At 35.9% G+C, this 23,657-nt stretch overlaps 1 protein-coding gene across 1 annotated transcript in view; it reads right to left on the bottom strand.

Moving 5' to 3' along the window:
• MN1 (MN1 proto-oncogene, transcriptional regulator) overlaps nucleotides 1–23,362 on the bottom strand; it is an 86,138-nt gene extending 62,776 nt beyond the window's left edge. Inside the window, exon 1 of the mRNA XM_044068303.1 lies at nucleotides 18,669–23,362. Within this exon, the coding sequence (XP_043924238.1) occupies nucleotides 18,669–22,149 (3,481 nt within the window). The 5' untranslated portion in view covers nucleotides 22,150–23,362. The remainder of the gene's footprint in view (nucleotides 1–18,668) is intronic.
• Between the last annotated feature and the right edge of the window lie 295 nt (nucleotides 23,363–23,657).

Raw genomic sequence — 23,657 nt, 5'->3', positions numbered from 1 at the left:
ACCAGGAAAAGCTGAAAGGAGAAGAAGAAGAATTTTCTGATTCTAAGAGTTATGGGGGACTTTTACTCTGGTTGCTCATATGTGATTGTGTAGTTAGTAAGCATAAATAAGAAGGGTATGGGGAGGGGAAACCCCCACACATGTACATTCTATTTCATTATTTATTTCTGTTTTTAAGTAAGGTATTTTTCATTTTGAAAAAAAAAAAAAGCATTGAAATTTCCTTTGGGTTGCCCTTTCTACTTGTTCAGCTGGAATTTCTAAAATGAAATGTGAAACAAATTACATGCATTATTTAACAAGCATTGTATAATTACATTAAAAGGTTTTTATTATGTTGTAGTGTAGTACTTTAAAAGGTTATTTTATATTTATTGGTTTAGCTGTCTGAGTTAGTTATATCTTGGGAAGGCAGAGTGGGACACTTTCTTTAGCAGTTTGTAGGTTACCCATTCAGATACTTCTTTGATGTCAACCAGTCTGAGATGAGGCAACTAATTACTTTCTAGTTTAGTATTTTAACTGTCAAAGCTAGTGAGTGCATGTTGACCAGCTTTAAAAGTACAGGCTGGATGGAAAGTTGTTCTGCAACCTTGTGTCGTATTTGAAAGTACTCGTTAGTGTGAAATTATTATTTTTTTTACTCTTTTAATGTTTTAAGATTTTTAGTGTTTGATAGTGAGGTTCAAAAGTTTCTAATAAGTCACTCATATATGGTTAAATAACCATAATATAATACGAGTTGAATTATGGGCATGGGGAAACGGAGTCAGTTATCTGTCCTGATATGCTCCATGTGCATATGTGCACATACAAATATGCACACTTAATTGGCCTGACAGATTGAGGCAACAGGTAAAATCTGAAGGTTCAAGACATAAAAGATAAAGGTGATATAGCTTATTCAAAGAAAACAAATGATAATACATCATCTGTGTATTCCAATGAAAACACTCGACTTTTTTTAGAAATCCACAAAACTCCAATAGTCTGCTTCGTATCATTATCAAAATATTATCCATCACTTGCTTTGTAAAACCACGTGTGCGTGTGTGTGTTTTTATATTTTCAGTATTTTGACAGTTGAATTTGTGGAACCTATTAAAATTCTGTATCTTGCGTTAGCATTAGATATACTTCTAAATTGGACGAAGCATGCACATAATGTGTGCTGTACAATATTTCTCTAGAATACAATTTTTTTATATGCCACCTATCAAAGCAGCACTGAATGTTGTTGAGAAAGTGCTTGAACTTTTTATTTCTTTGCAGTTTGGCTTTTCCTACCGTTTTAAATTCTAATGTCCCCTAACATTATGGAAGCATGAACGTTCTTTTCACTGTCTGCAGAAGCACAGACACAAATTATCAAAATCTCACAACAGTGTGGCCTTCACTAAGATTTCAGTTTTCCCTTTTTTTCTTCTCCATTGAATGTGTGTACCTTCTTGCACTTCTAATCCAGGATCTCTAGTCTGCTACACACTTGGCGATCTTGTCTACAAAACTGAGGCAAAGCTAAATATATACTAGTACAAAGAAAATGGATATTGTGGAAATATGTTCACGACCAAACCTAATTAAAAAAAAAAAAGAGTACCAAATCTTTATCACAGACTGGCTGAGCTACCTAAGAACCAGAGATATGTGTATCTTGCCACTAGTCAGAGGTCACTATCCCTCAATGTACAAATATGCACACACACACACACACACACACACACACACACACACGCGCACGCACACCGCACTGGCAACGCCATGTACTTTATTTTAAGCAAATGAAAAGACTCCATCACAATCTCAAACATCTTAAATGTACTTTAGGAAAAGGTCTGCCTACACACATATATTACATCTTTCAGTTAAGTAAACAATGACATTTGTCAGGAAAAGCAATGTATCATAGCAGTTTGGCATGAAGCTGATCCTGTCTGAGGCTTATGGTGCCTCCCAATGACATTTCTAAATTCTATGTAAATGTACTTAGCATTCTGAAACACATAAACCACTCTCACTGCATTTATTACTGGTAATGTTGAATGGTGACAGCATTTACTGAACTCCAGTCAGCACAAATCACACTCTTACTCAGTGAAAACTTGCACTTCAAATAAGTGCGCTATGTTGAATAGGCTTTTTGAAAACTACGATTGTACTTTTGGTAATTGTTCAAGTTCCAGAAGGAACAATAACAGTAGTAAACAAATGTAAAACAAATCAAATTAATTTAACATTTCACTTAATTGCATAGTTAAGTGTCAGTGTTACTACAATTAAGGTCTCAGGAGCAATATCAGTCAGCTTGTATTTTAGGTATCTTACTGTTTTTGTTGCCTTATACCAACTCAGTGATTATAAAGAAATTTTTAAAATTAAAATCAGTAAAACAGACTGGCCACAAATGTACCCTCGGCATTTAAATTAGACAAATTATATTTTGTAAAAAGTCCAGAAACAGCAAATTTGTGAAATACTTTAGCCTGAACAGAAAAAAAAGGTTGAACATTAAAATAAGTAAGATAAGTCAGCAATTCAAATGTATTAACAAATGTTTATGTTGTAGATACTGAATTACACAATGGTTAGTTAAAATAAATAAGTATGAAACCTTAACTGCAAGGCTGTCTATGTCACTGTCAATTAGCTCCATCAAATATGAAGGCCAAAGCATTTAAACTCGTTTACTGCAGTGGACATTTTTCTATTCAGTGAGGGCATAAAGCTTTAAAGATCATTTCTAGAAGCAAACTAGAAAAATGCAAATACTTGAAATTCCCCTCACCAGATAAAAATGCATATAACATTCATAGGTTTTATACTTGCACCTTCCTGAATTCCAGGTTCATAGTTAGGTGGCTTTTATCAGCAAGCTTTGCAGTTTTAACCAATACTACCACAAAGTCTAACACTGCTTTACAATGTTTTATATAATGTCAATCAAGCTTGCATACACACACACACACTATGTATGCACAAGTGCGGCCATATGTGCATCCATAATTTTCTTAATGATCAAACTTTGCTTAATGATTAAATATCTGGCATTCTTTGTGACATTATCTTTAGTTTAAAATTATATTTTAACACCAAGAAGATAAATACTTATCAAGATCCCTAATTTTGTATAACAACAGGTAGAAAGTAGTGCAGAAAAGAAATCCTTGCCTGAATGAAATAAAAAACTCCGTTAACTGCATTCATCTAGCACAGCAAACAACCGTTAACATAGATAAAGTTAGAGGCATACAGTTGTGGAGGCTATCTTGAAATGGCATGACATATATGATATTATCTGAATAGCAGATACAGTTGTAACTTAATGTTTAACCGAAAAAAAAAAACACAGACCAAAAATGCTGGTCTGCACTCAAGTGCTGCAATCATGCAAATAATTATTTCACATCATGTAAAGCAAAGACAGAATTTAATATTTCAGTGTCATTATAAGACATTTTTCATGTTACTTACAAGGGGAAGTGCATTAAATGTGGCACGGCGATTTAGTGCAGAGGATTAAAGTTATGAGAGATGCTAATCAGCTTTATGTCATGGTCTTATGTTTGAGTCCCTCAGCCTCTGCTAGCATGACAGTCTCTCACCTGACAGTGCTCTAGGGTCAACCCCAAAAAGAGGCATTTCTGTCTCCTGTGGTTTCCCAAATAACAACAACAAAAACCTGTGGAATCAGTTTTATACATATATATATATATATATATATATATATATATATATATATATATGTGTGTGTGTGTGTGTGTGTGTGTATATGTATATTTCAACAAAATGTGCAGCAGTAAAAAGTAAAGAGTCTTTTGACTCAAAGTGATCCTGGCCCTACTCCAGCCAATTTACCAACAGCTAATTTGTTTACTTACTATAGTGGTACTTTAGCTGTTCTTTGGAAACCAGTGCTAGCATTTCAGTTTTCCAGTCCTATGTCTAAGTTGTCTTCCTTCTGCTGCCCACGCTGTTTTCCTTCTTGAATGCCAATCATTTTTGTAAACTGTACAACAGAACTCTTTTCTCCTTAAACTGACATCCATTACTAACAATTTCTACTGCTTCAGACATGAAATGTACATTATTTATTACTTTGCATGACTGTATTTCTATATTTTCTTGTTTATCTGAAGGCATTTTGCACTGTTATGTACCTTATTAATGCATATTAAAGATTGAATCTGCTTTAATGAATGACTTTTGGTTTATGTTACTGGAGCTGAAAGGACTCCAAGGCCAGGACCCTCACCTGATTTACAACCATGAGGAAAAATAAAATAAGAGTTTAGTGTGTAAATACTGTATTCATTTACTCATGTTTTCTAATTTATCTCGCACCTTGTTTTTGGGAAACAAACATGAACATAAAATGTACAGGCAATACAGAACAGGAAAAAAAAGCGTTCATTAAAATCCACACAAAGTAAAATGGGATGTATAAAAAATTAGTAAAGAAAGGAGAGATCACAACACAGAACTACTGACAAGCCTAAGTTGTAATATTATTAATATTAACAACTAAGAACCTACTAATACTAGCAATGCAATATATCTGTATAAAAGTTGACCAAAGAAGTTTCTTATAGTCAGAAGGTATGGTAGATAGCACACAAAATGACCGAAGAGTGACAAATAAAGGCCATATATGGTGAAACTGATAAGAACTTAGAGATTTGACTTGGCCGCACAGAAGACTAAGCTATGAATTAACTTTGTGTGTATCTAGCTGACCTGACTGTGAGACCAACAACCGCAAATTCAGGGCTTTGCAACTCATGAATCACGTTTCCAGTGATATCTATCCAGTTACTATAGTGGAATACTTCAGCAAGTTTCAAAATTAAAAAACAAATTTAAATAAAGTACACAGCACTGAGGCAAAGATGCCATGATCTCAGATGTCCAACCTGATTCAAACGAATATCAGATATTTCAGACTGAAGCAGTTCAAAATGCTTTATGTTCTGACAGAAAAGAATTGGATATTTTGCTAGAATGAGCACGTGACCCTCATGTTCTGTTTACTGCCTGGGTTAACACTTGAAGGTGTACAATCTTTCATGTAACTGGTTACAATTGGTGAATACCCATGTGGGCAAATACTAGATGACAGAAGTTTGAATATCTGTTAATATATAAGCAGGCAGACTAGGTAAAGTGCAGAAAGGCAGTTACTTGTTTGCATTCAGATGCATAGAGAGCTTGTTTTCCAGTACTGCTCCAAGGAATAAACTGCAGAAATAATAAGGAGGATGGATGTTATTATTATTATTATGGCAACTATGCTAGAGAAGGGCAACTGATCATACTGCTACAGGAAATGTGTTATTTTTTTCTCAGATAGTAAAAAATGTGCACCTTTTTAAAATGATATGAATTTAACAGTAAAACACTGTCCAGCTAAGTAGCACTCATATTTTCCCTGGAGATCTGGGGAGTACAGTTCCACTCTTTACAATTAGCATGAATACATTATACAAAATTACAAATATGTCAATAAGACAAACAGTTGGCAAAATATGTAAGAGTTAACAAATCTAGCAAATAATAGTAAAGACATACACAACACGTTGAGAACAATACTACATCCCATGTACAATATCTGATTTATACAAACTTAATCATTCTATGACAAACTATCAGTAGTATAAATAGCATAACATGCAGTGCATATGTGTGTGTGTGTGTGTGTGTGTGTGTGTGTGTGTGTGTATGTGTGTATGTGTGTATGTGTATGTATGTGTGTGTGTGTGTATCTATATGCATACATACATATAAACTAACGTGAATATATTTTTAAGTAAATGAAAGTGCTGCATTAGCTGTAGAATTTCACAGGAAAATGTTACTGTATAACTGAATAACCTTATTGCATGTCACATTCTGAGTGAATGAAAATTCAAATTGAATTAATTTATTCACAAGGTAAGACCCACTAGGCATATACAATTGTTTACAAGACTCACATGGGAACACCCATCTGGTTAAGAGATTTTCTGAGAATCTGTCTTAACCCTTTACATTACGTTATCAGATTCAAAAATGCGGTACATGCTGCATCCGCAGTTTAATGATCAGAATTTAAGAGCAACTCCATTTTAAGATGGTCTGACTTAGCAGGGTTTATCCCATCAACAAAAACATAAAACAAATGTACAAAATGATATAGGTGATAAGCAGGAACATCTTCAGTAGAATTTAGACTTACCCCAAGTCACGTCTAAGATGATGACTCCTACATGTCTACCATATTTATGTCATTTTTTTATTGTTGCTATGCAGTTATTTATAAACAACTAATCCCAATGACTGGACTCTAGAATTAGTGCAGTCAAATGAAATAAATAAATAAATATGTTATACTCCTAAAACTTAAAGGGAAAATAACTCCTTCTACACACTCCTATGTGAAACCCAAGAAGCTCTTAGACCCAGGACTCATATTCTTTCATCTTGACAAAACTACTCATATATGACTATAAAAGAATAATACTGGATGTTACAACGATCTGAATATTCCAGAGTGTGCTGAAGAAATGTTTACAGCTTTGTTTTGTTGAATACTGGTCCACAGATAATTCTGTAACACAGAAATAAATATGCCAACTTCCAACCAATTTATAAATTATAGCTAAGCACAGGCTTTCAGCCTCCAGGGCTCTACAGTTATATAAACACAAGGATGAGGGTGATACTATATACAGAATTATGGTCATTAAATCAAAACATTAACAAAGGATAAATTAAATAAAATGCCACAACTATATAAAAGTGGGGATTTAATCTCCTTACATAAAATATGTATTAACATATATTACTTTTAAAATAAAATGTTCTTTTCTCACTGTGGATTCTAAACAGAAAACCCAGTTCCTTGCAAATGTCTGCTTTAAGAACAGTTAAGAATGAAAGACACTGGACAACAAAGGCTAAGGGTGACAGACACTGGAAATAAAACCAGCATATGATTATGAAAGAAAACAGGATTTACATAAGACCTGTGCTAAACATAAAATCAAATCAGGGTGAAATGTATTGATCTTTTTTTTATTCCACTATTTTCTGTTTGGCATGGACAGCTAGTCATGATCTGTTCTTTTTTTTTCTGAATTCAGAAGGAAACATTATTAACTCATTTTTTTAATTGTGTGACATACAATAGCAACGGTGTATTTACATACTGAGGCTTAGACAAATGATAATTTACTACATTCTAGATCATTCATCTCTCGCTCTCTTTTTCTTCAGGTTTGTTTGTTACAAAATTCAAAACAAAACTTAGCTTAAGGTACAGGGGGTATCACATCATATCATGTTGGATTCTTGTACATCGGAATGATAACAACCTCTTTCACCTCCTTTAATGCAATAGTAAAGTTTAATGTTGATGGCTACCATAGACTGTAGCTTGAAGATACATTTTCTTTTGATGGTCATGCATAACAAGGACCCAACAAATATTAAAAGCCAAAAGTGACATTATTTTCTATAATCCTGATTACAAATAAAATGCCAGGGTAATATCAAGAAGTATTATTTTAAAAGATACTACTAAAGAACATTTTGTCACTATTAATTGCTTTATTTACTTTTCTATAACTGAGTTAAAGATAACATCTCTTTTTGGAGGATGAATTTCTCAGTTAATTTTGTATAAGGCAATTAAACAAAAATTATACTCCCCGCTTAAATAAAAAAACCTGTGTGCGCGTGTGCATGTGTGTACATGTATAAATATAAATACACACACCAACACAGTCACACAAATTTTTATATATAATCTAAATACACACAGATATATGTGTGTGTGTGTGTGTATATATATATATATATATATATATATATATATATATATATATATATATATATATAAACATACATATATACTATGTATGTATAGCCTGCAGAATATTACACTAGTCTTGAATGCCAGGCGCTAGTTTTAACTACACGGATCATTCTTTTCCCTAACAGCCTATTCTATTAATCACCACCAGAGGCACTCAATGTAAAAGCCAACTTCCTGATGTGGGTTGCTTAGAAACACAGCATATGTACAATTATTAAAAAAGTGTAACTAAATTATGACAGCACATGTCACTACCATAGCTGTAAGGGAAAGAAACTGCTTATGGATTATTCATGCAGACACAAAACATATGGTCAGTATATTGAGTCACTGTGGCGGGGTAAGAATAGAAAAACTACAGAACAGCAAAAAGTTGCAAATGTCACAGGGAAATGGAGGAAACAAAGAAGCAGATATCAAAAGTGAAAGTGAAAGTGCAGCATCACAGTCGCTAATATGCAATGGCTAGACTAAAGTCAAGGAGTGAAGTAATGGTGAAAGCAGCAAAGCAGTGTGGGTAAAAACAAAAAAAACAAGATATTAGTAATGTTATTGATAAGATCATAGTTTGTGAAAAAAAGTAAAATTGTCTTACGAGTCTATGTACAGCACTTTGCATTTGTAGCAAATAAAAAAATGCAAACAGACTCTTAGAATAATAGTTTTAAATAAAGATAAAATTCACTGAAATGGCAGTGTAATGTTTGTAAGGCAGCAGTTCCCATTACATTTATTATGCTATATGCCATATTTCCTGAAATACTAAGAAATATTCACTAAACAGAACTGTATTAGCAGCAGCTCATAAACCTGACACCTCAGCCAGTAAGCCTTGAAATTTTACAAGGTTGGAAAGCATGCATATGTGCACTTTTCTCTTAATGAAACTAATTTTGGTGAATGTGTGTGTGTGTGTGTGTGTATTTTACACACACACATGTATGTGTGTGTGTGTATATATATATATATATATATATATATATATATATATATATATATATATACATATACACACACACACACACACACACACACACACACACACACACACACACACACACACACATATACAATAAAGACCCACACACACATAGACACAAACACACACACACGTGCACATACAGATCTGGTAGACCATTCGTTAAAAGTGGTTACAGTAATGAAGTACTACAACCAAAGCCTGTTATAACAAAGCTATCCTCTTAGTTGAAATGTCTGTTATTTTAAAATCTTGCATGATAGAACTTTTTCCTGCTTAATGATGAACATTTCACATATATGCCATGGTTTTGTGCAGTAAGAGATGTACATAAATTTGAAACAATACTACATGCTGTCATTCCTTATATTAAAAAAAATCATCTACTGCAAAAGTTTAAGATTTCTAAAAATTATTTTAACAGATTTACCTTCAAAACAGAAATCACTGCATAATGTCGTTTTATGATTTCTAAAGAGTAATTCAAGAACTTTTACAGTCAAAGCAGAAATCACTGTAAAATAAAATGTGAAACAAATACAGCAAAGTAGACGCTGTGTTTTTCCCAAATTGAAGAGAAGAAACCAGAAGCAGTTTTATACCAGCAGCCACAAACAAGTATGTGACTCTATACCTTTGTCTCCCGTTTAAACATTTTCAGTTTGTAGTTTATACACTTCAGGCAGAATAATTTCAAGCAAACATGCACGTAACAAAACTTTCACGCTATGGCTGAATAAGAAAATGTTTAAAAAATGCCAAATAATGTGTAGGAGGTTGAACACACACAAAAAAGACAACATACATGGTTTACTTAAAATTGACATGAGAACTGAACGTCATCACTATGTTAAACAGTGAGAAGTTCTAAGTGAACTTTGTGTGTTAATTTGGCATCCAGCAGTTAAAGTTAACTATGATATTAACAATGATGATAGAAATAAATAACACCACAGAAGTATGTTGTTAATTAAATTCAATAGCCACTGGTCAAAATGAGATGTGTTCCTTTTTACATGCTACTGTCCTTTGCAGTTTCAAAGCATGGTCCATTATATTTATGGAGAGGAAAGACCTCCCAGACAACCCCCACTTCCTGTCTCACTGACACAGATCACATATAAAAAAAAGTCCTCATCACCAGGAAAATAATGCATCGACAAAGCTTATTTTGACAAAAAACACTCACCTCAGTATCCGTAACAAATCTGGCAATGAAGGAACCCATACAAATCTGTCACCTTTCCCACAAATTTCAGACTGAAGAATTGCAAAACAACAAAAATGTACTTGGTGTAGTAGGCTATGGTAATGAATGATAATTATTTAGAAATTCTACTTGTAAGCTCTTCCAAACTTCATAATTATCTAACCAGAGAGGCACATATAAATGTAACGAAAGTAAAAAAGGCAACATTTTGGGTCAGAGTGTTGTAATGCTGGCTACTTAAAAGACAAAAGAGAAAATATGGGATTCTTCTCTTGTGTAACACAACCTCTCCATTTTCAAATGCAAGACACTATATTTCAACACTCAGGGTCATGCATACTACATCAACATGTCAGGACCCTACATATATTTGCTACATAAGAAGACTGAGCAGTTGTTTAGTCCCTATTTTTTAATATTGGCCGTCATGAAATGGGTGCATCTCAAACAGTCTGATTAGTGGTGTACTGAAACCAGTAGTTTAAATGCTTTTGAGCAAAGTCGATTCCTGATACTTTAATATTTTTGCACAAAGTCAGTTAATGATTATCTGTGAAATGCACACCACAGGCAAAACTACTTGTTTTTCGAATCAGATTAATAAATAAAAAAAAGAGTTACAGTTCATCTCAATGTACACTTTTACTGGACTAACATTTTAAATAAAGGTCTATATTAGAGTAGTCTAAACAGGAAGTATCTCTCAGCATGAAAGATCCCTAGGAATACTACATACCAAATGTCTTCATCAAACAAAGAAACTCTGTAAATGTATGTGAGGAAACAAGGACACTGTTTAACCTATAAAGGCAGAATTTAGGAAGTATTTGTAGAGTTAATATAAGTTGCTATCCAGCAGTTCTGACTTCATATATATAGTTATTACACTATATCCTACTAATGTCCTAGCCTAGAAGGCAGAAAACTTATATCACTAACTGTTGTGCATTTAGATTTATTTATCTTGTGGTTTGTCCGATAACTGAGGATCCATTTCAGCCATTACCTTAACAAAAATAGGAAAGATACATCAAACAATCTGTGACAATTATAATATAAGAAATAATTCAAGAATGGCCACTGCAACATTACAGTATCTATCCAAATACGGACAGCTAGCAGAATCAATGTTTCTAACTATAAAGGGGACCTTGGCTTAAAGGGCCTTAAATGGTAAACAAACACAAGCTTCAGCTGTGATAATTTACTGCCAATTCTTGTAGTGCCCTGGAATTTACAAATTCACTGAGAGTTCAATAACCACAGTGCAATGTAAATTCAATTTCATTTACAGAGGATGAGGAAATGTCTATGTACACTTTATAGTTTAATAAAGCAGATAACAAAAAAAAAAACACTACAAAAAAACAACACATAGCCCACAAAAATTATGCAACAATACAACATCGTTCCAGGGTTTCCTGCTCACCAGACTGGATTATGTATACTATTCCTGGTTTCTAAAGGATCAGAGTGACCTATGTATAAATGGGACAAACAGTGTAGATTTTGATATAAAATTACTCTTAATATGTTTTGTTTGCCAGAGACAGAAGAGGGTTGGAAACCAGATTTACATCCAGGCAGTTTATCACAGTGCTAGGAAATCTGAGCCTCACTGATCACAGATTGAAGTACCACTGCAAACCTTCAGCTGCCTAGCCAAATGACATCATCCCAATGCATGAATCATTTTTTTCAACATACTAAATAAACAGAAAAAAGTAATCTTGTTGAGAGTTTTAAAATAAAATTTGATAATCATAGAAAAAGGTTGTTTTGAAAATGGAATTATACAACCAGTTCCTTATTTCTACATGGATTACTAAATTAGAATTTTGGAGATATAGACAGTAACTCCTAAAAATAAAAAAGAAGTTGCTTTACAAAGGCACTGAACATGTATGGACATTAAGGTATGTATGCAAAAGGTATAAGTTTCACCTCCAAGTGGGCAATAAAGTAATATGTAATCATTTGTCTTCCCCATGTTAATGAGTTTACAAAAATATAGGTTGTTCATATTCTATCAGTCTTTCTGATTTTAGCTAGGAAATGTACTTGTACTGCTGGAACTGTACCTGATCCATATACCTGTCACCATCTTGCCCCACCACCTATGGGGTGCTTTCTGTAGGGCAATTGTTTGTCTACTAAATCTGGCCAGCCTTGTGAAGTGCTATACACGTAACGTGCATAATGCTAAGTTGTACTGAAAATGGTTATTACCATGTAGCAAGGCAGTACTATGGCATCTGAGTAGCAACATCAAATGCAGTAATGTAAACAGGATCGCCAGTACACACAAATGTCACTCCACCTTAAAAAAAGCCCACTCCACATGATCAGAAATGATGCAAACATTTTGTGGGGAGACTCTAAAGCAGAAGGCTGTTTGCAGGGCATTAGCGATTCTTATGGTTGCTGGTGACTCTGGGCTATCCTCATATTGATGGCACAGAAACTGAAACTCAATAGTAAAAATTATATTAATAAGTAATAATCTACCAATTGCTGGTGCTTTAAAATCATTTATAAAGCCATAACTCACTACTTTGCAAACATACTTCAGCTATAATAAATGTATTGTGTTAATATTTTTTTTTTTTTTACAACACATTGCCTACTTATCTGTGACATCTGCTTTAAAATCTGCAGTCAGTATGTCTGTTCCAGCATGCACCTTCTGCTTTTATATGTGATTATTGGGGTACTACAGGTGCAGCATAAGTTGAGATACTGGGATGCCTTCTTATCTCTCGTATATGGGTTCAGAGGAAAAAAAACAGATAAAAATTGTGGCAAATAAAAGGGTCAGCGTCCTCAGAAATACCTCCCCATGTTGATTTTACCTCCACTTACAACTACATTTGCAAAATGTTTTCTTTCTCTTATTTGTATTTAGCTTTCCACTGTTGCCACTACCTTACAAGTCATGCAATAAATGACAGAATTGTCTTTATTTACAGTAAGTAAATGCAGCTTAGCAAACAACATATTTCCTAGATTTTAAATAATTATAGCTTTTCAAATCATTTTTTTTTGCATCATGTCTCTTTAGGGGCATGCAAAGAATGGTATACATTTTAAGTGATTAATTTTCTGCAAATAGACAAGCTAGAATTTGAAATTTTCATGTCATTTGTCAAGCTTTTATTTTAAGTTATATCTTATATTAAGCGGATTCCTTTTCAGAGTGCCTGATTGACTAATTTTCCTCCTCAAGACTCTCATTTCAAGATTCAAGACTTTATGTCAGGATGCAGGATTGACTTTATTTAATATTTATTTATGCAAAAACATATAATGCCTGGAGTGGGAGTGCTGCAATTTCAGGAATTACATTATCGGATTTTAAATTTACACAAAAACAGACATTGTGTGATGTATGGGCACCATAATTTCAGGGAGTGTTTTCTGGAAGCCAGTGTATAACTCCAAAAATCCAAACTACCATATGTATGTCTGTTCTCGCAGTCTAAATGCTATGGTTACACTTTTCTTAGACAGGAAACAACTACAGGATCTGAAATTAAAGCATGTTATGTAAACCTGTTTCCTGCAACAACAAAAAGTGATAGAAGATGGCTTGTATGCATGTTCTATGCTTCATTTATAAGATTTGTGTATTCAAACTTGCACATACAGATACAAAATGCATATCAAATAGCTTTAAAAAATGACAATGCAGTTGATAGTGAATACATTTTTTGTTCTGCTAAAACTATATAATGTAATCATTAAAGATATTACTATTAGGATTATTATTATTTTATTACATAATAATTATTATGAAGGTAAGTGCAACATCTTCCAAAGAGACTGCAAAAGTGCATTCATTTTAAAAAAGTAGCTATCCATATTTAGGCATACAGCCGCTCATTATAACATATAGCTATTTATCATTTAAGCTATAGTTAATTTTAAAAACATAGCATATGATCATAAGATGTGATTTATGTTAATAAATAATTACCATAAGCAATTCAAAGATTATTGGATCGCATTTTTACAATATCGCAGAGATATGTAATAAGTTAATTTTACCAATTACCATTATTCTAGACTGCATAATGTTAGTTTCACAATTACAATTTTCTCAAGTTATTAATATTATATAGGGATAATACAATGAATATTAAATTATTATTCTTCCACGGCATTGCTGACATTTAATAAACTTGAAAAAACATGAAATACACAAGGTTTGTGCAATGCTTAGACTGCACTTAAATTACTCTCTTAAACAAACTTAAGGTGAAGCATCTGATAATATGAAAGTTCATACAGTCTTGATTTCTGCTGACCTAGCCTCTTAACCAAATTTTGCATTAAGCTGTGTTTACTCATATTTATCTGCACAATATTAATTAAAAGTCTCAAAATGTATGCAGATGACTACAAACTCAGATGTAACCAAACAAAAAAGCAAGAAAGTTAAAAGGGCAGAGATCCAGTTTCCAGACTAAAATTCTTACTGATAAACTAATACTATAATAATACTATAATAATAATAATAATAATAATAATAATAATAAGAAGAAGAAGAAGAAGTAAAAACATACAGCTTTAATTTAATGAAAAAAACACTACTCATTTTTGACTGTATCTTTACTAGATATATGCTATAATGCTAATCCTATGGTATACTAATTTCAAACTATTGCATTGTCTTAATCTCTGTCCTTGTCCTAATAACACTCTACAATTTTTTTTATTAACTCGGAAAGATTTTCATCTAGGCTATGCCTGAAATTGGTCAGTTTTGATGACTGCGCTATCCCAGTAAACAAAAAGAAATAAAATAAATACGTTTATTTTCAAATCTCACTAAACTGCAGCAGCCACTGTTTTAGTATACACTGAACATTACACGGATGTTTTCTCTTCACAACCTTGAACAGCACAAATTGAACATACACTGAAGGTTTATCACACCAGAGTGTAGAAGCATCTCTGTAGTGAATGACTTGTTCATTCTCCTGTGATAAATTAGTTGTACGCAATTTTCACTTGATTTACCTTTAAGAACACAGTGCCTATGAAAACTATGTACAGTGAATCTCACACATACTGCATGCAGAGAAAGACAGACAGAGAGAAAAGTAGGGGTTACTGCTAAGTCATATTTTCTCCTGGAAAAGCTTAGTTTTTCAGAGGAATACTTGATGAATTAGCAATATGTTATTGATTCATTGGTTTATTTATGTATTTGTCTGTTTGCAAAACAAGTAAGTGGAAAGACCCACAGTTTAGTTTCTACCACAATATATACCGGTGGCATAAAACCAATACGAAGTGATAGTAAAACTGTAGCAGTGTGCAGCAATGGAAAAGGTGGTTCATGTAGAATACTATAGAAGAATAAAGTAACAACTACATCTCAGTTAAAACCATTGTACACCCTTAATATTTTAGGTTTGTCTCACACAAATAAAGTTAATTGTTGGGAAAACATTACCAAAGTATGTTGCACAAATATCCAAAACCAACAACTGATGAATGCATTTAAGAACTTAAATAAAAATTGCTGAAAATATTCAATTTAAGTCAACATGATTCTTAATTGATTAGTTTTATTTTTTTCTTCTAAAGTACTTAGAGAAAGAAGTGACAGAAGGATTTGATTTGTGTTAACTAGCTATCGATCTGACATGCAGGCTGTATATAAGCAACAAGAAAAAAATCAAAAGGTGGAGGCAAGAAGGTTAGTGTGCAACTGCATTTAAAAGAAGAAAGGCGGAAAATGGGTGACACCGTATGCCTAGTTAAACTGAAGTCTGGAGAATGTTAATGCAGTTCCAATAATCTAGTCTAAATTCTAAATGCTCCTTGAATTTTTGAAGCAACCCCCCAATATACAGCCAAACTGAGACCTAATCAGACACAAAGGGGCTAACAGTGGAACAAGGGATTCATTATTATAAAAGCCAGAAACTCACATGCTTGCCAGGCCATGTTGTTGTATCTATCACTTTTTATTATTTTATATGCTGTATGTATTCATTTATTTTTGCTTTCATGTATCCAAAACCACAAAGAGAGAGAGATACTTTAAACAATAATATACATTTAATCTCACTGTTTGATCATAATACTTCCCAGGTAAGAAAACCTACATTTCAAGAGCTGAAAATGTTGGCATTTAAAATTAAAAAAAAAAATTAGTAAACAGTATTTTTTGGAACTCTGTGCCACCACCTTCTTTGTAAGGCAATGAAATCATTACATTGTTGGCTATGGTTTACTGCAGATGCTCATGTTTTGGGCAATCAGCTGTAGAATACATTTTGGCTGTTTCTGTGTAAATAAAACAGCAACAGACTACCACACCACTGATTAACTGGAGGAAATCAGGAACAAACAGTTGAATTCTGCAATAGTAAACAGCTCCTTAGGTTATTGTTTAAGGGAACAACGTTTATGGGAAAAGGAATGACCACCTGAAGATGAAGTCAAAGGATCAGCACGTCTCTATACCACTTATAAAAACTGGTGTGTTTTCAGCACTGCTTTCATTTACTTAAAAAACAATCTCACACACACACACACACACACACACACGCACAATAATCACGTACCTCAACTAGGTAACGTAAATCTGTTTCATGCAGCAATGACTCTAATAACATAAAAATAACCCTCCCCATTAAAAAGAAAAAAAGGATATTTAGAAAAGATAATATAAGAACTGCATAGAGGGGGGAAGCTAGTGCATCCCTCAGTGCAATGTTTAAACTATAGGTTTAAGCTAAAGATGCTAAATATTCTGCCATCAGTTTCTTCTAAAATAAAACCATATGAAACTGAGAAAACAACAGTACTATAAACCTTTGCAAGTCAGAAAGGGTTAAGGAAGAGCAGGGGTGGGGAAGTAGGAGATAAAGAGAAAGAGAGAGACCAAGGGTTGCATAATGAATTCTGCTATTTGCCACCTGCATGTTCAAATGATCTGAAATAGGCAAACACAGGCCATCACATATTGAATCAGTTTCTGCTATTATACACTTCAAGAGAAGATTCTGAGCTTTTTATTTAGGTTGCACATAGATTATCCAGATTATGTAGTGTGTATTCTTATATTTCTATATCTATATATGTAGATAATTATATATATATGTGTGTGCGCGTATATATATATATATATATATATATATATATAAATATATGTGTGTTTGACTATATATATATATATATATATATATAAAAATATATGTGTGTTTGACTATATATATATATATATATATATATATATATATATATATATATATATATAAAAATATATGTGTGTTTGACTATATATATATATATATATATATATATATATATATATCTATATATATTGTCTGTATGAAGTATGACAGTGTGTGTAAGGCCTGGCAATCTACTTCTATTTCCTTCTTGCTAGTAAACTCTGTGGATGGTGGAACCTGTTTATGGGATCAATACAGGAAATGTATCTGAATTAGTAACATCATATTATATATACGTACGTATGTTATACATAAACATATATAGTTTGCATATTTTATGTATGCTATAATTACAACAATATGCACCATATCAGTTATGAAATCTAAGCAGTATACTTAGGCTGCAGAAGACACATGTATATACAGATATGACATACACACTGCATGCAATATACATATTCACACGCAAGAGGCATGCATATACAGTGAACCACAGACATATATGCACGCAGAGTGTTTGTCAATTACATGTATACCCAACAACAATGCAGAGATTCTCAGACTACAAGAAGTACTACCTGGTTTGCTAAAAGACCTTCAATAGAAACACCTTTTTCCTAGAACTCAAACTAGCACCTCACATACTGATTGTCTTCCCAACTCACTGATCCTGCTAATTTACTGATAAAATGTACACTTTGTACCTTAGGCTAGTGTTTGCTTATTGAGCACATTAGCAGAGTAACTGCACTTTTCTCCTCAATGTGGAAAAATTAATCTAGATTAAGACTACTTTGTATTGCTATCTTGAACGATAAATAGCACAAAAGCAGTTACTTGTGCTGTACATTTCTATATCTGTTTGGTTGTATCTTTTCTCTCAAGGGGCTCTGCCCAACAGGACTAAACTAGTTATCAGAAAATGTGTAAATATATAAATAAATTAAATGATGTGACTGGTTCACTAGTCATCTTACATAGAAAATGATTTAGGTTAAGCTTACCAGCAAATATTTTAAAAACAGAGCAGTAAGGGAAAGGTCATAAAACAGTAGTTCACAAAATAAATGAACCATTTCCAACTATGAAAAGTGTCTAGGAAAGACATTATCAAGCCCCTGTGTATTGGCAGCTTTATATTTTAAACCTGATCCATAAAACTCATATTTACACTCGGACTAATCACACACACACATACACACACACACTACATTAAAACAAGATTTGTCAATAGCTACTGGCTGTACTGAATTCAGACTGTCTTTAAGAAACTACACAGTGTGAAACTGAAGCTACTGATATGTCCATGGTATCACTGTAACATTATTAAAGCACACTTAAAGAACGCTGTATGTTAATTACTTAAAATTATGATATCAGCATATGTGATAAAAAAAAATAGTGAACACACTGCTGTTTAGAGTAAACAATTACCTTCTTTGCTGGAACTTGGAGGCTTTGTTTTCTCCCAGGGAGCCATAGACTTGTCCTCATCTTGTCCCTCTATAAGAGTCTTATCATTAGGCATATACCATGTAGAGTTATGCTCTGCTATCAGAGTATCGAGGTCTATAGTACTCATAGCATTCTTACCACTGTCTGTACCACAACTGGCCAATTCACCTTCCCCATTCTGGCCAGGGCACTCAGCTTTCTTGTTCTTCATTCCAACCGGCTGGTCTTCTGATATGCTAAACTGCTGTCTCTGAAGCTGAATTTGTGCTTGGAGAATCTCTAAAGGGTGAATTTCATCCTGTGTTGATGTGCTAGTTGGGGTTCGAACTTGCTCCATCCCAGGAGTGCTCGGGTGGCCACTCCCAGTACTGGTTAGACCATAGCTGTCAGGGGTAGAGGTAGCATTATTATGCATGGCTAGTCCCATGGATTTCTGTCCACTGAGCAGTCCATGGTCTCCCCGCTGTATTTTTGGAGAACTTGTCACTAGTGGGCTTCGATTAGGTTTGGATAAGTTGTTGTCTGAACTAGATGAGACTTCATCTTCATTCCCATAGTTTGTACTTATGTCATCTGGGAAATCAACATGTGGTGAACTACTGTCCGATTTTGTCACACTCTGAATTCCACTGTCCAGTGATGACATGAGGTCCTGTTGATCACTCAGTAAAAGTTCGCTACCCTTTGCCCAACTTGGAGATGTAAGGGACTTATCATGTGGAGTCCCACCCTGTTCCCCAACATTAGCTGCTTGACACTGTGGCCCTGGGCTTACTACTGTAGCCCCATTATCAGCAGAATATTTGTCAAAAAAACTTCCTGGACTCACATGACCACTGTCCCTTTTCCTCCTGCCTCTCCCTCGTCCACTGCCAGCCAGTGGTTTTCCATCATTTCCTGCAGTCACCTCAATATTATAGTTGGGGGACAGATTGCTTTCCCCATGGGCAGGCTGAGTTACCCCATTCTGGCCTGCTGGTTTACCGCTACTGTTTCCAGCACTGAGCATTTGATTACTCTGAGAAGCACCACTTGGGAAAAAATCAGAACCTGTACCATTATTTACATTACTCCCACTGTTGTTGTTCAAGTCCTGTTCTGTTTGACTCAACTTCCTCTTGCCCTCATTTTGGTTCTTTTTGTTAAATGTGACATTAAGATTTGGGGCACCCAGACTGGCAATCATATTCTGACAAGCTGTTGACAAAGCAGCCAAACAACTCTGCCCAAACATTGAATCTTTTGAATTGGGCTTGTTAAAGGAACCCAAAGAAAGGTCTACCAGTTTGCTGGCAGTTGATCTCTGACTAGACTGAAATTCAGACTGTTGAGAGAAGGAGCTTGGTGAACCATTGACACCTGAAGGATTGTTGTGGGATGTTGTCTGCCGATTTGGAGGGCCAAAGGGATATCCAGGTTGCCCCATAGGGGGTACCTGGAAATCAGGGGGTGGTCTCCTATCACCTGAAGCACTGGGAATTCCTACACCTCCACCAGGAGACTGCATCTGTGAAAGGCTGCCCATGTTATTGCCAAATTGAGCATGCATCCCTGGGGAATGTAAGGCTTGTACATGACCTTCTCCTGGCATTCCTATGGAATCCTGCATACTCATACCATTAACTCCTGGCCTGAACATCATATTTGAGGCAGTTTGCTGTAAGTTTATCTCATGTGGATTTGCATCAGCAGGAAGTGTTGATCCTCCTATTCTTCGCTGAAGCATATCCCCTGGTGGATGGGGGCCAGAAAACCATGCGTTATCTTGAGGCATGTGTGAATTCTGAGGATCATAACTGGAAATTCTCCCCCCACCCTCTCGCTCAAAACTTGGCTGAGTTAAAGTTCCTACTGGACCGCCATGTACCATATTGTTCTGACCAACTTCACCATGGTGACCCAACTGCTGAAGGCTGGGTTGCCGCATCCTTTGTTGTTGGTTTCTGGAAGCCATTTGCTTTATCATCATGGCTGCATTCTGCCGCTGCTGCAAGTTCTGCTGATCTGGGCCTGGATGCTGCAGTGGTTGGCCAGGGGGAAACCCATCTGGCACAGGAGGAGTGAATTCTCCAGGAAGTCCAGAATACGCTGAAGGCGACAAATGGTTTTCCATACCTGTGCCATGCATGCCATTATTCCATGTCGCACAGCTATCAACATTATGATTGTTTGGGAAGTCAAACCTTGGCCGTTTTGTCACATTCATGTAGGAAGCATCAAAGTGCTGCAGTCTCTGACTTGATGGTTGATGGGATTGCTGCATATTAAATACTGCATCCCCATATTGATGCATACTTCTATTTTCCAGTCTTTGAATTGGATATTCAAACTGGGCATGCTGGCCTGGAATCATCTGCCCATTGTCCTGAAGGCTAGAGTTAGAAGCACCATTTTCTGTTTGCTGCTGTCTGGGCATGGCTGATGGACACGAAGTTTGTCTGGCAAGCAAACCTGCCTGCTGCTGCTGCTGCATTAAAGGATGCCTGTTGTTCATTCCAGGTTCCATGCCCACTGGCATTTTACGTGTACTGCCATACCTTTCAAAGAAAACACCATGCTGCTGTGGGGGATGAACTTTGGACATTCCCACCACACCTGGAGCTCTGGGCAAGGAAGAATTATTAGGAAAGTTACCACCGGGAACTTGCCTGCCAGCACTGTAGTGAGGGAGCTGCGCTTCAGAGTCTGTAGGGGAAAATACAGGCATGTCGAAGTGTCCAGAAGGAGCATCGCTAGGATATGTATATTCCACCGAGTCAACACCGCCTGGGTTTTGCAATCGCCTCGGCTCAATTCCATGGGGTTCGGAGGTTGTAGTGGATGTAAGCCCATGATAAGAAGCAGCTCTGTTTGGAGATTGATCCAAAGGAAGACAAGGTGCAGGGACGGCATGGCTAGAAGACGGATTGTGATGCTGAAAGTCAGGTATATTATTTGGTCGCTGCTGTCCAAATCCTTCCCCTCCTTGATTTTCACCCACGTTGTCATATCCTTCACTGAAAGCCTGTTGACCACCCAGAGTGCTATTGTAATTCATAAGTCGACCACCATGCAAACAAGAATTACTGGGATCAGGTCCTGCAAAGCTGCCACTATAATGTGGATGGTGTTGATGTGGGTGAGCATGGTGAGCATGAGGGTGGCCAGGGTGAGGCTGCTGATTGTTGAAGAAACCGTGTACAGTCTGCTGCTGCATGCTTCCTGCGTGAAGCTCTGCGTGACCCCTGGCATGGAACCCGTATGGTTCTCCGTTCAAACTCATGTTCATTCCCAAAGGCATCTGAGACTCACTTAAAGGATTCATGCCGGACTCCACAGAGCCGGGGGGACCACTCGAATGGTAAGGTGCATTCTTGTAAAGGGAGCTCATTGTCGTCAGTCCCGGCTGGCTGAAGTTCCGCTCCGCTTGCCCACCGCTGCGATTACTGGCTGGAGGTTCAAACTGCTCAAGTCCAAACATACTTTTCGTAAAATTTATGTTATTAGTAAAGCATGACAGCTGGCCGCAACCTTACGGTGCACTGGCCGCTGCTGCTCTTGGAACACACACTCTTTGCAGAAAAGTTAACGAAAACAAAAATGAAACGGGTAATACAGTACCAATGAGGGAAACGATTCTAAAGTGTGTCTAGCAAACAAAGTAAGCACCACTTATCGTAATTAAAATGCTCCAGCCATCAGATTACATGTTGGCCGAATAAGATGAAGGAAACATACTGGGGCATATCAACTAAACAAAAATTAAATTAAACTCACATCTGCTAAACTTCCTTTTACAGTAAACATGCAGACTATCTAATCGTGTTTGGCGTTGAGGGCGTTTAAAAATATAAAAAATAAAATAAAACACACACACACACACCAAATAGAAGTTTACTAGATATACTGGCGAAGCAGCTCCGTGTACCCAGCAACAGCACTTTGGGTCGGGTCTCTGCTGCTGTAGCTGTATTTGCACTTTTGTCCTTAAAAGTGCAGTGTTGCTTGGTGAAGATGAACAGTTACAGCGGTTCTGTAGGCTGGAGAACTCCTGGAAGAAAGGTTATTGCACCAGTACTTGCCGTTGCTTATTTTGAGAAATCAGTAAGTCCAAACTATTAAAAGACAGTTCTGCTTGCCTTTAATTCCAGCCAGTCCCGGAAATTTCGGTCTTTCCCACCTCCGGCCCCTTTAGTTCATGGAAATGCAGACTCCTCGGTCATATATCCTCCGAGTTTACAGAGGTCGCCAAAAGATGCTCCGCCGTTTTACTGTTTTATGCCACAACTACTATTGTGCACTCCGGTTGGCACAGAACAAACAATGACAGTTTTTTACTACTGCAACTTCATGTCTTCACAAAATTTAAACAAGTGTCGTTATTGCAGTCCTCTCTCATAACCGTTCCCGGGACAACATATTGCAAAGCAGTGGCAAGAGACTGGTTCGTCCACTGCGCCTGGGAACGGGTCACTTCAACCCACCGTCAAATCGCTAGCTGCTCCGTCCGTTCGTTTGCTGCAGGTAATCCATGCTAGAAATCAGAGTGGCACTGTTTGCTGGTCGCTCAAGACCTCAGAATAGCTCTCTGCATACACTTACTTGCACGAGACCCCGCGAGGCGAACATTGTACTGCCCTAGTCTTGCTCGTGCACTGTGTGAGCGCAGCCAGCTCTAGCACCAGCAACAAGTTTTGCATTTCAGCGATCAATTGTAGCCATTAAACGTTAGCCAATCAAGATTACGCTGGTTCCCCTAGAGGGTGGGGCTACCATTTAAGGTAGCCTACTTGTAATATAAGCGGCACCAGCCTTCGGAAAAAAAAAATACCAGTAAGCTTTGCTCTCAGACAGATTATATTACATACTGTCTTTCACCTCCCACTTATTCTGTTCTCTCCCCGACAACTTTCTACCAGTACAAAAAGGGTAACAGCAGTACTTTTTCACCAAAACCTTAATACCTTCTATTTTTTGTCGGTTGGTTCA

The sequence above is a fragment of the Protopterus annectens genome, chromosome 4.part0, assembly GCF_019279795.1.
Source record: "Protopterus annectens isolate FY-2018-M chromosome 4.part0, PAN1.0, whole genome shotgun sequence".
Taxonomy (NCBI): domain Eukaryota; kingdom Metazoa; phylum Chordata; order Ceratodontiformes; family Protopteridae; genus Protopterus; species Protopterus annectens.
This window is presented reverse-complemented; position numbering and strand designations above follow the sequence as displayed.